Source organism: Rhincodon typus, chromosome 13 (assembly GCF_021869965.1).
Source record: "Rhincodon typus isolate 14 chromosome 13, sRhiTyp1.1, whole genome shotgun sequence".
Classification (NCBI taxonomy): Eukaryota; Metazoa; Chordata; class Chondrichthyes; order Orectolobiformes; family Rhincodontidae; genus Rhincodon; species Rhincodon typus.
In genome coordinates, this window is record NC_063344.1 from 62,323,489 (window position 1) to 62,338,933 (window position 15,445).

General features: G+C 44.1%; 1 protein-coding gene across 1 annotated transcript in view; it reads right to left on the minus strand.

Annotated features, from left to right (window-relative positions):
* Window positions 1-5: 5 nt before the first annotated feature.
* The window catches only part of LOC109914973 (beta-arrestin-1-like), a gene marked incomplete at its 3' end in the record, with an annotated part of 19,727 nt that continues 4,287 nt past the window's right edge, over window positions 6-15,445 (minus strand). Inside the window, exons 3-8 of the mRNA XM_020514580.2 lie at window positions 13,200-13,260; window positions 10,243-10,287; window positions 7,846-8,042; window positions 7,314-7,373; window positions 5,334-5,401; window positions 6-117 (exon numbers count right to left, since the gene is read on the minus strand). Coding sequence (XP_020370169.2) covers window positions 6-117; window positions 5,334-5,401; window positions 7,314-7,373; window positions 7,846-8,042; window positions 10,243-10,287; window positions 13,200-13,260 — 543 coding nt within the window. The remainder of the gene's footprint in view (window positions 118-5,333; window positions 5,402-7,313; window positions 7,374-7,845; window positions 8,043-10,242; window positions 10,288-13,199; window positions 13,261-15,445) is intronic.

The window sequence follows — 15,445 nt, forward strand, 5'->3', positions numbered from 1 at the left end:
GTCAGATGGAGTGGCTGGTCTGACATCAGGAAATGCTTGCTGATGTGAGCACTGGGCTGTGGCCCTGACCGGCCTGGAGCGTATTGTATTTTACGGATAGCCAAGCGCGCAGAGCTCCTGTCAAAATAAGGAAAAGAAACAGACTCAAAGAGCAACAACAAAACATGACCAGTATTAAATTAAATATATATAGAAACCGTTGGATTGTTAAAAAAGCTACAAGTTTGTTGTTACTCAGGGAGGCGGGGCCTTTCCCAGTCTGTCAGTCTCCCTTGTGGGTTGATCTTTGATGCCCTGTGTTTTCCACACGACAAGAACAGATTAAATATTCAAGTAATCTGCACAACAACAACCTGAATTTATAGAGTATTCTTAAGATGCTTCACAGGAATGTTATCGAAAAGAAATTGACACAGGAGTTATAAGGGGAGATGGCCAAAAGCTTGGCCAAAGAAGTGGGTCTGAGGGAACATCTTAAAGGAGCAAGCAGAGTGAAAGAGATGGAGAGGTTTAGACAGAAAATCCCGTAACCTGGGGACTTGGTACCTGAAGGAACCCCAGCAAATGGCAATGCGTAAACCTGTACACAAAAGTAAAGATAGAGATAACAAGGTGTAGAGCTGGATGAACGCAGCAGGCCAAGCAGCATCATAGGAGCAGGAAGGCTGACGTTTCGGACCTAGACCCTTCATCAGAAATGGAGGAGGGGAAGGGGGTTCTGAAATAAATAGGGAGCGAGGGGGAGGCGGATAGAAGATGGATAGAGGAGAAGATAGGTGGAGAGGAAACAGACAGGTCAAAGAGGCGGGAATGGAGCCAGTAAAGGTGAGTGTAGGTGGGGAGGTAGGGAGGAGATAGGTCAGTCCAGGGAGGTCGGACAGGTCAAGAGGGCGGGATGAGGTTAGTAGGTGGGAAATGGGGGTGCGGCTTGAGGTGGGAGGAGGGGATAGGTGGGAGGAAGAACAGGTTAGGGAGGCGGGGATGAGCTGGGCTGGCTTTCTGGAGGGACCACTCTCTCCATGACTCCCTTGTCCGCTCCACACTCCCCTTCAGCCCCACCACACCCGGCACTTTTCCCTGCAACCGCAGGAAGTGCTACATCTGCCCCCATACCTCCTCCCTCACCCCCATCTCAGGCCCCAAGAAGACTTTCCACATCAATCAGATGTTCACCTGCACATCTGCTAATGTGGTATACTGCATCCGCTGTACCCATTGTGGCCTCCTCTACATCGGGGAAACCAAACGGAGGCTCGGGGACCGCTTTGCAGAACACCTATGCTCGGTTCGCAATAAACAACTGCACCTCCCAGTTGCGAACCATTTCAACTCCCCCTCCCATTCCTCAGACGACATGTCCATCCTGGGCCTCCTGCAGTGCCACAACGACGCCACCCGAAGGTTGCAGGAACAGCAACTCATATTCTGCTTGGGAACCCTGCAGCCCAATGGTATCAATGTGGATTTCACAAGCTTCAAAATCTCCCCTCCCCCTACCGCATCCCAAAACCAGCCCAGCTCATCCCCGCCTCCCTAATCTGTTCTTCCTCCCACCTATCCCCTCTTCCCACCTCAAGCCCCACTCCCATTTCCTACCTACTAGCCTCATCCCTCCCCCTTGATCTGTCCGTCCTCCCTGGACTGACCTATCTCCTCCCTACCTCCCCACCTACACTCACCTTTACTGGCTCCATCCCCGCCTCTTTGACCTGTCTGTTTCCTCTCCACCTATCTTCTCCTCTATCCATCTTCTATCCGCCTCCCCTTCTCTCCCTATTTATTTCAGAACCCCCTTCCCCTCCCCCATTTCTGATGAAGGGTCTCGGCCCGAAATGTCAGCCTTCCTGCTCCTATGATGCTGCTTGGCCTGCTGTGTTCATCCAGCTTTACACCTTGTTATCACAAAAGTAAAGCTCTTTCTACATTGTCCCATCAAACATGCCCAAGGCAAGTATAATGTGAGATAAACACAAACTAAAATTCTTTTTACACTGTCAGTGTTCCTCAGCTACATACTGAAGAGACCAACGTAGCATTTATTTTTCTTTCCTCATGCCATCCTTTATATCTTCTTTAAGTTGCCAAAAGAATGTCCATTGGTGCTGAATGAAGAGTAGTTGTTGTAGTTTCTCATGAACAGGACTAACATTACTCTCCTGAGCAACATCAAACCTTTAGTCTTTACCTGATTCCACCATAGTCTCTGTGGTGAAAGGTTAGTGCCTGACCTCTTGCCTCAGCCTCGTGCTGTCAAATGATCTTCAAATTTCTAGATCAATTTCAAGAGGTCAGCTTTACTCAGTGATGGTGTTAGCAACGACAGTCAGGTTCTGCCATAATACATGTTCCGGCAATGCAAATTGGCTATAATGTGACTGACGAATAGGGGAACGCTATTTCTAAAACGCCAACTTGTGTGGCTATAACACAATCCCATTGGTGCACAGAAGAGGATGCATCAACATCACATGATCGTTTCACAGGCTTTGTCCTGAATATGCACAATGTTAGTGCGAAAAGGGTCTCCGCGCTGGTATTACGTAATCGTTTCGCAGACTTTGTCGTGAAGCGCTTTCTGTGAGAGGTACAGTACTCCATGAGTTTTGTTTTCTTTGCAAATGCTGCCGTACTACCCACAAAATTCCAAGGACAAAGTGACAAGAAGGTTAGCAGGAAGCGCCCTGGTGATAAAGTTGTGGGTGGTGAATGTAAAAGAAAGGCTATAACACTGGAGGAGAAGCTAGATGTTATAAAGCATTTTGAGCGCAGTGAGACAACATGTGATATAGTTTGCATAACAGGAATAAAGGAGTGTACCTTATGCACCATCAGAAATAATGCAGAGAAGATTAAAGCAAGCTGTAGTGCTGGAACAAGTCTGACTGCTAGCAAATCTGTGGGGTCACAGCCAAAGGAACTTGAGGAGATGGAGCAGCTTCTAAGTGTGTGGATAAAAGATAAAATGAAGAAGCGATCTGGGACCACCTTTCTCACCATAAAAGAGAAAGCCACATCAATTTATGAAGATCTAACAAAAAAGCTAAAAACCCTGCAGATGTGCCTACCTCTGGGGCTAGCAGCGGCTGGTTTGCTGGTTTCAGGAACCACTATGCTTTTCATAATGTAAAGTTACATGGCGAAGATGCCAGTGCAGACGAGGAGCATACGATGACATTTCCTCCCACAGTGAAAAAATTAATTGACAAAGAAGGCTACAACTTAGATCAAATTTTCAATTTGGATGAGACAAGTTTATACTGGAAGCGAATGCCATCAAGAAACTACACTTCTATGAATGAAGCACATGCTCCAGGCTTTAAGATGGCATATGACTGTGCTGCTGGTTGCCAATGCCAGTGGATACTTAAGGCTTAAGCCTGTGGTGGTGTACCACTGGGCCAACCTGTGAGCCTTGAAAGATTACCTTAAGTCTACTCTAGGCGTCTACTTTAGGTCAAGTAAAAGAGGTTGGATGAGGGGGCAATTTTTTTCTGACCTTATTGTTGATGTTTTGGAAGATGTTTTTAGAAAATATTGCAGGACAAAGAATTTGGATTTCAAGATCCTTCTCATTCTGGATAATGCGCCAAGCCATCCTCCCACCATTGGTGAGCTTTCTGAAAACATCAAAGTGCTATTTCTATCCCCAAACACAGGCTCTCTCCTTCAACCCATGGACCAGAGTGCAATAGCAGCTTTTAAAGCTTATTATTTAAGGGACACGTTTAAAAGGCTGATTGCAGCTACTGAGGGGAATAAGGACAATGTTCTTCAATTTCGGAAAAGCTTTAACATCAAGAATGCAATTGACATTATCATAGAGGCCTGGGTGGCCAGTAAGGACAGCTTGCATACAGTTTGACAGAAGCTTCCTCCCAGGTTTTTTTCAAGATTTTAAAGGCTTTGATCTGTCAGAGGAGCTCCCAAGAATCAAATAACATTACGTTGATCTTGCAAAGCAAGTTGGATTTGAAGAAGTGGAAGGTGAGGATGTTGAAGAGCTGCTTGAGTCCCACTGTGAACACCTCTCTACAGCTGATCTACAACAACTTGTCATTGAGGGGATAGTGGAAGCTGCAGATGAAGAAAATGAATTCCAGAATGCAGCATCACGAAAGCTTTCCACTTCTGTTTTGTCCTCTATCCCGAGGGAAATTGAGAAGCAGTTGCAGCTCTTAGAGGACAACGATTACAATGCAGAACGCAGCAGGGGAGCAGTTTGTGAAATAAGATCTTATTTGGCACCCTATGAACAGCTTATTCATGAAAGAAGAAAAAAGACAAAGCAGCAAAAACTGGATGTCTTTTTTAAGCCAACTCCCAAGAAACAGTCAGAAGACAATGAACCACAGCCATCCACTTCTGGATTAATTATTTTCACCCTAACCCTGCAACCACAACTGTACCTGAAGGTGACAATGATGATGATGATGATGATATTGATGATGACAACCCTCAGCACCTGCATTAACTGCAGGGCAACCTCAAAAACACCTCCCCCATCAAGTCATCTCAATATATTTTTCAAGGTAAGGTGTTATTATTTATGAATTAAACATTTGTTCAAACTGTGTTATCCTTTGTGTTAGGCTTTTGAGTGATTATTGTGCAATTTTGAGTGATATATTTTGGTGGTCTGTCGCTAACTCGACTTTTCCCATAGGCCCCCGTTATTTCTATAGCGCGATTTTCTATAACACGATGTTGCACAGAAACACAACTACTTGTGTTATAGCAGAATTGACTGCAGTTTATTCGTAGGATTCACTAAAGGCTCCCTCAGCTGCAAATACTCAAATATTTGGACATCTTGGAGCAGCCAATTAGAACTTTAAGTGTTGCTTAAGTCAAGCAGCGATATGTTATTGTGTTGAACTTAATGTGTTACAGGTGCTGCAATGGTGTTCAAGATTTGACTATTGTCACAGAATATGAAGAGTATAGCGGAAGAAGGGTTTATGACACTGGTAACATCCCCACATTGGGACCAGCAGCTCTCGGCTCAAATCCCACGCCAGAATTTGATGGCCATTGGAGATAAATTCATAACATGGCCAAGCAAGTTGATTACCAGCCTGTAAATCCCTCCAGTGTAGCTGTTGGCAGGCAGTGAGAAAGAGAGGAGGGCTGGGGGTCTTGATCAGCCAACTTGTAGAAGATAATGGCAAACTACAGCAGCGTTTTTGCCCATTTATGGCCTAAGAGTGGAGTTTTTTTTGGATGGAAGTCTATGGCACAACCATTGGGAACGAGAATCAGGGTGGGAAAGGTGGTTAAAAAAGGCAGCATGGCTGCCTTCCTGAATGCAACATATTCCACCTCACCTCACTTACCTTTTACGAATCTTTTCCTCCAGACTGCTCACACAGAAAGCCAGTACCTCAAAAGCCACGGAACAGAACTGCAGAGAAAAGATCAGGAAGAATAATAATCCAGTGGGAAGGGTAGATTAGGGCACAAAATTATTATTACTCACTGGATTATTCTAGAGTTCAGATTCAATAGATCTGAATCATTTTAGGTTATGTCGAATTATGTGGAATATACAACACACACCGGCCACTCAATTCAAGCATCCAATGCTGGCATTTATGCTCCACTTCAGCCTCCACCATTTCCAATTCTATCAGTGAACAAAGGGGAGGTGATGGCTGAGTGGTATCACTGGACTGTTAATCCAGAGACTCAGATAATGTTTTCGGAACCTGGGTTTGAATCCTGCTATGGCAGATGATGGAATTTTAATTCAATAAAAAAAAGTTCTAATTAAGTGTGTAATGATGACCATGAATCCATTATCGATTGTTGGAAAATTTCTGGAGAAACTCAGCAGGTTTGGCAGCATTTGTGGAGAGAAAGCAGAGTTAATGTTTCCAGTCCAGCGACCCTTCTTCAGAACAGATGGTAGCTTGGAAAAGGTGCTCCATATGCTAAAGAGAGGAGGTGGAGGGCATGGAGAAGGAGGTGCAATAGGAGGAACTGTAGAGCAGAGAGAGAGAGAAAGAACACAGCAATTAAGCAGACAAAGGGATGGATAATGATAAGCTGGGGAGAAAGAAAAGCTGGTAGTAGGGACGATTAGTTGATGAAAATGGGTTGGCTGTGATGAAAGGAGGCAGATGATATCAGGGCCTGGTGTAGCGGGGTTGGCATAAGGACATGGAAGAAGGTTTGAACTCAATATTGAATCCTGAAGGCTGCAGGGGCCCCATGCGGAAAATGAGGTGCTGTTCTTCCAGCTTGCGCTGAGATTTGCTGGAGTGAGACAGAGATGTTGGCTAAAGAACGTGGTGTGTTGAAGTGGCAGGCAACAGGAAGCTCAGGGTTATTTGTGCAGACAGAATGTAGGTATTTCACATAGTGGTGGTGCAGTCTGCATTTTTTCTCCCCAGTGCAGAGCAGATCACATTGTGAGCAGTGAATATAGTAGTGAATCACAAGTAAATCACTGCTTCCCCTGGAAGGTGTGTCTGAGGCATGTTAATGTCCCAGATCTGTCTGTTTAGCTGGAAACATAGAAAATAAGAGCTGGAGCAGGCCATTTGGCCCTTTGAGCCTGGTCTGCTATTCATTATGTCCATAGCTAATTAAATAACTCAGTATCCTGTTCCCACTTTGTCTCCTTACCCTTTGATACCTTTAACCCTAAGAACTATATCTATCCCCTTCTTGAAAACATTCAATGTTTTGGCCTCAACCACTCCTTGTGACAGAGATTTCCATAGGATCCCCACTCTATCGATGAAGACATTGTCTGGACCTAAGTGACCTACCATTTATCTTTTGACTGTGGCCCCAGGTTTAGGACTCCCCAGTCATCAGGAATATCCTTCCTGAATTTACTTTGCCTAATCTATTAGAATCTTATACGTTTCCAGGAGATTGCCCCCCATTCTCCTAATGGGTATAGTCCTAATAAATCCAGTCAGTATTCACATGTCAATCCTGCCATCCCAGGAAGCGGTCTAGTAAATCTTTGTGGCATTCCCTCCATAGCCAGAACATCCTTCTTCAGATAAGGAGATCAAACAGCACACAACTCTCCAGATGTGGTCTCACCAAAGCCCTGTACAATTGCAGCAAGACCATTGCATTCAAATCCTCTCGCTATGAAGACCAACATACCGTTTAGACCAAAATTAGATCTTAAATGAGAATTCAGATCGGAGCCAGAACTGGAATCCAAGTGCGTTTTTTTTTGATGGGTTATTAGGGCATCAATAAGGGGTTCCTTTATACTATGTGTAGACTATGCCTCCACTACAGTGTGCATTATTTTCCTTCACTTCATAAGAAGAATGTAGAGATCTTACCTTTTCTGGGTCATTGGCACCAGGCTGAAGACACACAGAACAGGGAAGATGGTTTGGGAACTGTTAAGGAAAAAGACAGAAATGTTAATGGTGACAGATGGACCATCTTCCTGAAGAAGTAACCTCATTAAGTTCCCGTTCTCCTTCATCAGCTGTTTCTGATCCTTTACCATATGGCGACATATTGCTCAAACTCCTTTGAGCCTCACAGCAAATGTCTGCAGCTCAACCATCACTGAAGCTGCCTCAAAGAGATTTGGTTTCTATTGTACCAAATACATGTTTTCAACTGCACGGGAATTTCTATGGTCTGGGCCTTTGAGTTTAGCTGGGAAGCTTTTGAACTCGGTGAATGGCGGTAATACTGGATGCAGGCATGTACTGGAATCTGAAGATTCAACCAGTTGTAAACGATCAGTATTTGTTTTGGTAGGAATGGCCAAAATCAAATTGAGCCCCCCATCCAACAGCTTGTACACCTCCCAGCTGGAAAAATTCTTAACTAGAATCATTTCTAGACTGCAGAGTGTACCTCAAAACAGAAGGGCAAAGCTTTGTCTCCAATCTTCCTCATCAGACGTTCCTGTGTCTTGGTGAGGGGTTTCACTTGACCACCTGTCGGAGGGTACACCTGGATTGTTGACACGTACAGATCTCTTTTGAATGCCTGCCCAATCATCTCGATGTCCTCAGGTCCATAGTGGAAAATGCAGCTCAGTCTACAATACGCTGGTGATAGAAGAAAAGAACAAGCTTACAAAGGTGAGAAGCAGTCAGAAGCAACAATGCAGAGATACACAGCAGGTCGTTTGGGATCTGGAGGAAGTAAAGTGGATCTAGTCTCTGCCTGTAACACTTCACTTTCTTCAGCAAGCTCTTAAATGGCAGCCAACAGAAAAAATCTTTGACTCCCCCCACCCCCTTCTTCAGCACTGGTGTCTGAAATGATGGCATCCTAAAAGTATGATGATTTACATACACATGTGGATTATGTCTGAACATTGGGGCCATGTTTGCAGATATACCATTCATTATAGCCTGCCTGTGAACTCTGAAATGCAGCTAATCTTATCTCAGGAATGTGGAACAATTAAAGAAAAAAGCAGGCCAATAAAATTGCCTTGTAAGGTTCAACTATCTGACCCTCGGTGGGCAAGCTTGGATTTATCCAGCTGGCGACAACACTTGACCACTTTGAATTTAGTTTGAAAACCAAATGAGGAAATTAAGACAATAAATTGAGTCCATGACTGTCCAGAAAAAGCCTCATCCTTTTAGCTGGGAAGTCTGTTGCCCTCAACCAAGTCTGGGGCATACATGGCTCCATTCCACATTAAAATGGCTGGTTTTTAACAGCATTCTCATCTGGTCCAGAACTCACTCAGTTGCATTAGTATAACACCACTAACCGTTTAAGCAGAAATAAATACTAACACTTCTATAGCACCGTTTACAAATTCAGGTGCCCCAAAGCATTTAACTACCAATGATGCACAGTCACATCTGTAATGTAGGGAACACAAGACAATGTGTGCACAGTAAAGTCCCACCAACAGAAAATGTGAGAATGACCTGATGATCACACAAGCCCACATCAACCCTATGACAACTGCTCACCCGAACCAAAGACCCACTCCCCACTATGGACAGGACCAATGTCATCTGTAAGATCCCCTGCAAAGACTGTGAGAAACACTACATCGGACAAACAGGAAGGAAACTAACAACAAGGGTACATGAACACCAACTGGTTACAAAAAGACACGACCAATACTCATTCATCTCTATCCACATGGATAAGGAGAACCACCAATTCAACTGGGACAACACCAAAATCCTGGGACAAGCTAAGCAGAGACTGGCACGGGAATTCCTAGAAGCCTGGCACTCCATGAAGAAAGCCATCAACAAACACTTAGAACTCGACCCCATATACACTCCATTACGAAGGAAAACCGGAAGTGAGGCAATCCAGCTCAACGGACTCCAGAGTTTAAAAACCAGGCGGGAAAACACACCGATGCTTCATCAGAGCCTGCACTGATGATGTTACCCAGCATGGTAATGAAACGTCTGCGGAACAACAAACCAGCTCGGCGAGCCAACCAACCACAACACCCACAACCTGAGCTACAAATCTACTCCAAAACCTTAGAGACCTGATAATCTGTTTTAATGATGCTTGGTTGAGGGGTAAATATTGCTCAAGAAGAAGTCTTCTTCACAACCAAAAGTTGACACTTCCAACACTCGAGCACCCTCTTAAGCTGTCCCAGCACCTGGCACCACACTTTCAGGGCAACTGGCAATGGGTAATAAGATGCAAACCTTGCCTATAACTTGAGAAAAACAGTCAGCCATTCTGAACCGATCAACATGTCCACTAAAACCAGAGTGAAAGGAAAGTAGGTGAGTTAGTAAGTTAGAATTGTAGATCCCTACAGTGCAGGTAGAGGCTATTTGGCCCATCGAGTCTGCACTGGCCCTCTGAATAGCATCCTAACCTCCCCACCCTGTCTCCTTAACCAACCTAATCTACACAACATTGGGCACTACAGGGCAATTTAACATGGCTGATCCACCTAACCTGCACATCTTTGGACTGTGGGAGGAAACTGGAGCATCCAAAGGAAACCCACGCAGACACAGGGAGAATGTACAAACTCCACACAGACTTAATTGTTCAATCATCAGGACCAGGAGATTTAGGATCTCATTCTCTCCTGTCTCTCTTTTAGACAGTGAACTCAATCTATTCCATCCCACTTTCAGAGGTGCACTGAGTACTTGTGAACTAAATTTTATTTAGAGAAGATATTTCTAAGAATATATTGTCAGAACCCATTATCTGTGACTGTGAAGCATGATGTCCATGTCAATTCGCAAGTGAATAGAAGACTTTTTGAGGTGCTGATGGCAGAGAGTTTACCTTTCTGATCTTTTATGAAACCAGTATCCACCAATAACACGCCATCTAGAGACAAAAACAAGATCATGGTTATGTTGGTTTCACATGATGTCCATGTGCCCCGAAATGCAATTGATAACTTTCCTCATGCCCACTCAACCACCCCTTCTCAACCCAGGTTAAGGTGCATACTGCGAATATCAACACTTCTCCAATTTATACTTCAGCACGAGTCGCAAATGCCTTTGAGGGAAAATGAATCAGCCCAAGGCCCAACCACAGCTCTGTAAATGTCTCTTAGAAAGTAGTTTGTAGGGAATTTGCAGGAGGGCAACTTCCCTTCCATACTAAAACTGTCCTCACTTACAGGATCCATATCCCTCTATTCCCTTCCTATTCATATATTCATTCAGGTGCTTCTTTAATGCTGCTATTGTGTCTGCTTCCATCACCTCCTCTGGCAACGTGTTCCAGGCACTCACCACCCTTTGTGTGAAAAACTTGCCTTGCACATCTCTTTTAAACTCCACCACCTTCCCCACCCTGAACCTGTGTCCCCTAGTAATTGACCCCTCCACCCTGAGGTAAAAAAGCCTCATATTTTCCACTCTATCCATGCCATTCACAATCTTATCAACTTTTTTCAGGACGCTTATATGTTGTGGCTGGCCTATGGAGTCAGTTACTGGAGGATAGCCAATGCAAGTCGAAACCACACCCCGATCAGGAGCTGTGCTTTCAGTGAAATGGCAAAGAAATGGGTCAGTCTGGCACAGAATCTGAAAGTGCTGAAGGAGGCTGTTCATCCCATCATGCATTGTGCTGATTCTTGGTGAAAGCTATCCAATTTGTTCCACTACTCTACTCTTACCCTACAACTTTGCAAATGTTACCTTTTCAAGTATATATCCAATTTCCTTTTGAAAGTGATCATTGGACATGCTTTTACAATCCTTGTGGCCACTCATTCCTCATTATAATAGCTCACTTTGTAAACAAAATCTCCTCAGTAACAACCTTTTACCAGTTACAGTGTCTTAAATCTCTGGTTACTCACCCTCCTGCCATTGAAAACAATATCTTCTTATTTACTCGTTCAAAATCATTCATAATTGTGAACATTTTGATCAAGTCTCCCCATTACATTTTCTGCTGAAAACAATCTTACATTCCCCAGTATCTTTACATGATTGGCAACATCTACTCTGATCTTTTCGAAGGCTCTTGTACCCTTGACAGCTCATCTAAGTTGGAACGCAACAGGCTCTCCCCTAGGAGACAACATCATCATCTAAAGCCAGTGAAAGCTCAAACAAAAAGCGAAATATTGCAGATGTTGAGAATCTGAAATGAAAGCAGAAAGGACTGGAGATACTGTCTGACAGCACTACAGTGGAGCCAGAAACAGGGTCAACGTTTCGGATCAATGACCTATGATCAGCTCTGCAAAGATATTAAGGACTTTAGGAGGTTTCCAGCCATTGAGGAGGCAAAGATTGTTGGCAGTGGAAGGACGAGAACTAATAAAAGACAGCTTTGTGATAGAGTGAAAAGCAGGAGAGAGTAAATGACAAAAAAGAATGGTGGCCAAAGCAAAAGAGGATGATACTTGGTAAGTAAAGAAACAATGGATTAAACTAAATAACACAGCATGGAGCTGGAGAAACACAGCAGGCCAGGCAGCATCAGAGGAGCAGGAATGTTGACGTTTCGGGTCGGGACCCTTCTTCAGAAATGGGCTGCAGATTTCTGAAGAAGGATCCCGACTCGAAACGTCAGCTTTCCTGGTCCTCTGATGTTGCCTGGCCTGCTGTGCTCCTCCAGCTCCATGCTGTGTTATCTCAGACTCCAGCATCAGCAGTTCTTGCTGTCTCTGAATGGATTAAACTAGAGGTGGTTTAAATGTGCAAAACAGAACAATCACCAAAAGATGCCTTCAAAAAGTAAGACACACAGAATTTTTAAAAAATTAATAGCAGTGGTGGCTGTAATCTGAAATTGTTAAACTCAAGGCTGACTCCAGAAGGCTGTAAGATACCTGATGGAAAGGTATCCTTGATCAAGCTGCATTGCAATGGTGAATGAGGCTGAGGACAGAAAGGTCAGCGTGGGAGTGTGGTGGGCAATTAAAATGACAGGGGACTAGAGGTTCCTGCTTGCACTTGTGAACTGGACAGAGGTGTAAAACAGTGACTGAGTGGCCACTTTGTGGACTCCTCTGTTCGGTCTGCAGACCTGACCCTAACCTTCAAGAGTCCTGCCATTTTAATCCTTAGTCTTTCCTTCTTCAGGCTCCTGCAGCAGTGTGAATGAAGCTGATCATTACTCCACAGGCAATTCTACATTCCCCAGAGTAACAGGGAGACTACCTCAGAGTGACAGACCTCAGAGTGAAGGGCACTGTGCAGAGTGAGAGCCCAGGGTGAAGGGGTCTACACCAGAGACAGACAGACTAGAATGAAGCACCAGAATGAGAGCCCAGAGTGGAAGGAGGAGCAAATTATTGCAGGTGCTGGAATCTGTACTGAAAACAAAAAATGCTGGAAATCACAGCAGGTCAGGTAGCATCTGTGGAGAAGAGAGCCACCTAATGTTTCGAGTCTAGATGACTCTTCATCAAACCTGACTTCACATTAGCTTTGATAAAGAGTCATCTAGATTTGGAACATTTGCTTGCTCTCTCTCCATGGATGCTACCAGAACCAGACTGAAGGGGACTGCCTCAGAGTGAGAGCCCTGAGTGAAGGGGACTACACCAAGTCTACATGACCTGGAGAGTCAAATTTCCATGTGCTCTGTGGCATCTCCTGCAGGTTGTTGTCAATATTGTGGGGGGTGGTCTGTGAGCAGGTAGACTAAATTCCCACAGGGGGAATTCTTCCTAGCATTACAACGGGGATTCGTGGCAGAAGATAAAAGTAAATTGTGTGTGCTTCACTGTATGAAGAATACATTAACAGTCAGTGATTCACACTCACCCACAGGATCAATATGGCTGCCATGATCCACAAAATCTCTTTTGCTCAGATATGCAGCAATCTATGAAAAAAATTAGAGCATGGAATAGATTATTTCAAGGTAAAAATGATCAACAAATTATCAACAACTTCTTGCTATGTTCTGTCCATTGCTTAATGCATCCATTAACCTGATATTAAGTAATTCAAATTTGTATACATTAAAATTGCAAATAAAGTAATCTATGTCAACAAAATATGACAAAATAAGAACAGCATAGAGTCTATCAGGGCATAGAGACATGGGAAATGTAGGGATTAAATTGACTGAGATATAGAGGAGCAGGAAGGGACGGTGTAAAGGATAAATTAATTGGATACATTTAAGGAGGAGGATGGGATAAAGAATGACAGATGGAGCTCGATATAAAAAATTGTGAAGCTTTTCACTTTGTTCCTGAGAAAGATTGAATGTAATTGTGCAGGAGCAAAGCATTATAGATGTTTGTGTATGCAAATCATCTTAAACAAGAATAAATATACGTATAGATAAGATGAATGGCGAGGGTCTTTTCCGTAGGGTGGGGAATTTTAAAATAAGGGGACATGTTTTAAGATATGAGGGGCAATTTTTTTTACACAGAGAGTGGTTCATGTGTGGACTGAATTGCCAGAGGAGGTGGTGGATGCAGGTACAAGTATAACATTTAAAAGACATTTAGATCAGTTCATGAATGGGAACGGTTTGGAGGGCTTTGGACCAAGTACAGGCAGGTGGGACTGGTTTAGTTTGGGATTATGGTCGGCATGGACCAAAAGGTCTGTTTCCATGCGGTATGACTCTATGATTCTATGAATGCATAGTTTCAGAAGATTAAAAACAGCAAATCAAGGGACCTGGGATCTGAAAGGAGAGGAAGTTACCCTTCATCTTACAGAACCTTGTGCAGACAGCATCCAGACAACAATATTCAATTATGAGCGTGGCACCTCAGGAAAGTCTTGTTCACTTTGGATTCAGTATGACACAAATTTATCAGAATAATTCTGGAGTACACGGACTGAAATCATGATCTTAGGCCAAACCATCTTCAGCGGCTTCATCAGTGATCTTCCCTCTATCATAAGGTCAGAATTAGGGATGTTTGCCGAACATTGCAGTTTTCAGCACCACTCATGACTCTTCAGAGACTGAAACAGTTTATATCTAAATGCAGCAAGAGCTGGACAATACCGAGGCTTGGGCTGACAGGTGGCAAGTTACATTCTCGCCACACAAATGCCAGGCAATGACCATCTCCACCAAGAGGGAATCTAACCATTGCCCCTTGAAATTCAAAGGCGTTACCATCACTGAATTCCTTCACTATTATAAGCTGGGAGTTGCCACTGATTAGAAACTGAACTGGACTAGCCTTATAAATAATGAAGCTATTAGAGAAGGTCAGAAGCTAGGAACTACAATGAATAACTCACCTCCTGACTCCCCAGAGCCTGTCCACCATCTACAAGGCACAAGTCAGGAGTGTGATGGATGGATTTGGATTAACTCTAACCCTACCCCGAACCACTTGCCTGGATGAGTGCAGCCCCAACAATAAGCAAGAAGCTTGACACTATCCAGGATAAAGCAGCCGCTTGCCTGGCATCACATCCACAATCATCCAGTCCCTCTGCCACTGATTCTCAGTAGCAGCAGCAAGTACCATTACAAAATGCACAGCAGAAATTCACTAAAGCTCCTTAGACACCACCTTCCAAACCCATGACAATTTTCATCTAGAAGGACAAGAGCAGCAGATACATGGGAATGTCACCACCTGCATGTTCCCCACCAAACCACTCACCATCCTGACTTGGAAATATATCGCCGCTCCTTCACTGTCACTGGGTCAAAATCCTGGAATTCTCTTCCCAACGGCATTGCGGGTCAAGCCACAGACTGCAGTGGTTTAAGAAGATAGCTCACCACCACCTTCTCAAGGGCAACTAGGGACAGGCAAGAAATGCTGGCCCAGCCAACAGCACCCACATGCCATGGAAGCAAAAGTAAAGCTGGATTATACCTGAGGTAAACTACACTCTGTGCCCTGGGAGTGTACCGCACTCAGGAATTGAGAAAGTCAGAACAGGTTTAAATTGTACACTGAGACAACAAGGTGCAGGGCTGGATGAACACAGCAGGCCAAGCAGCATCATAGGAGCAGAAAGGCTGATGTTGTCTAGGCCCGAAACGTCAGCCTTTCTGCTCCTATGATGCTGCTTGG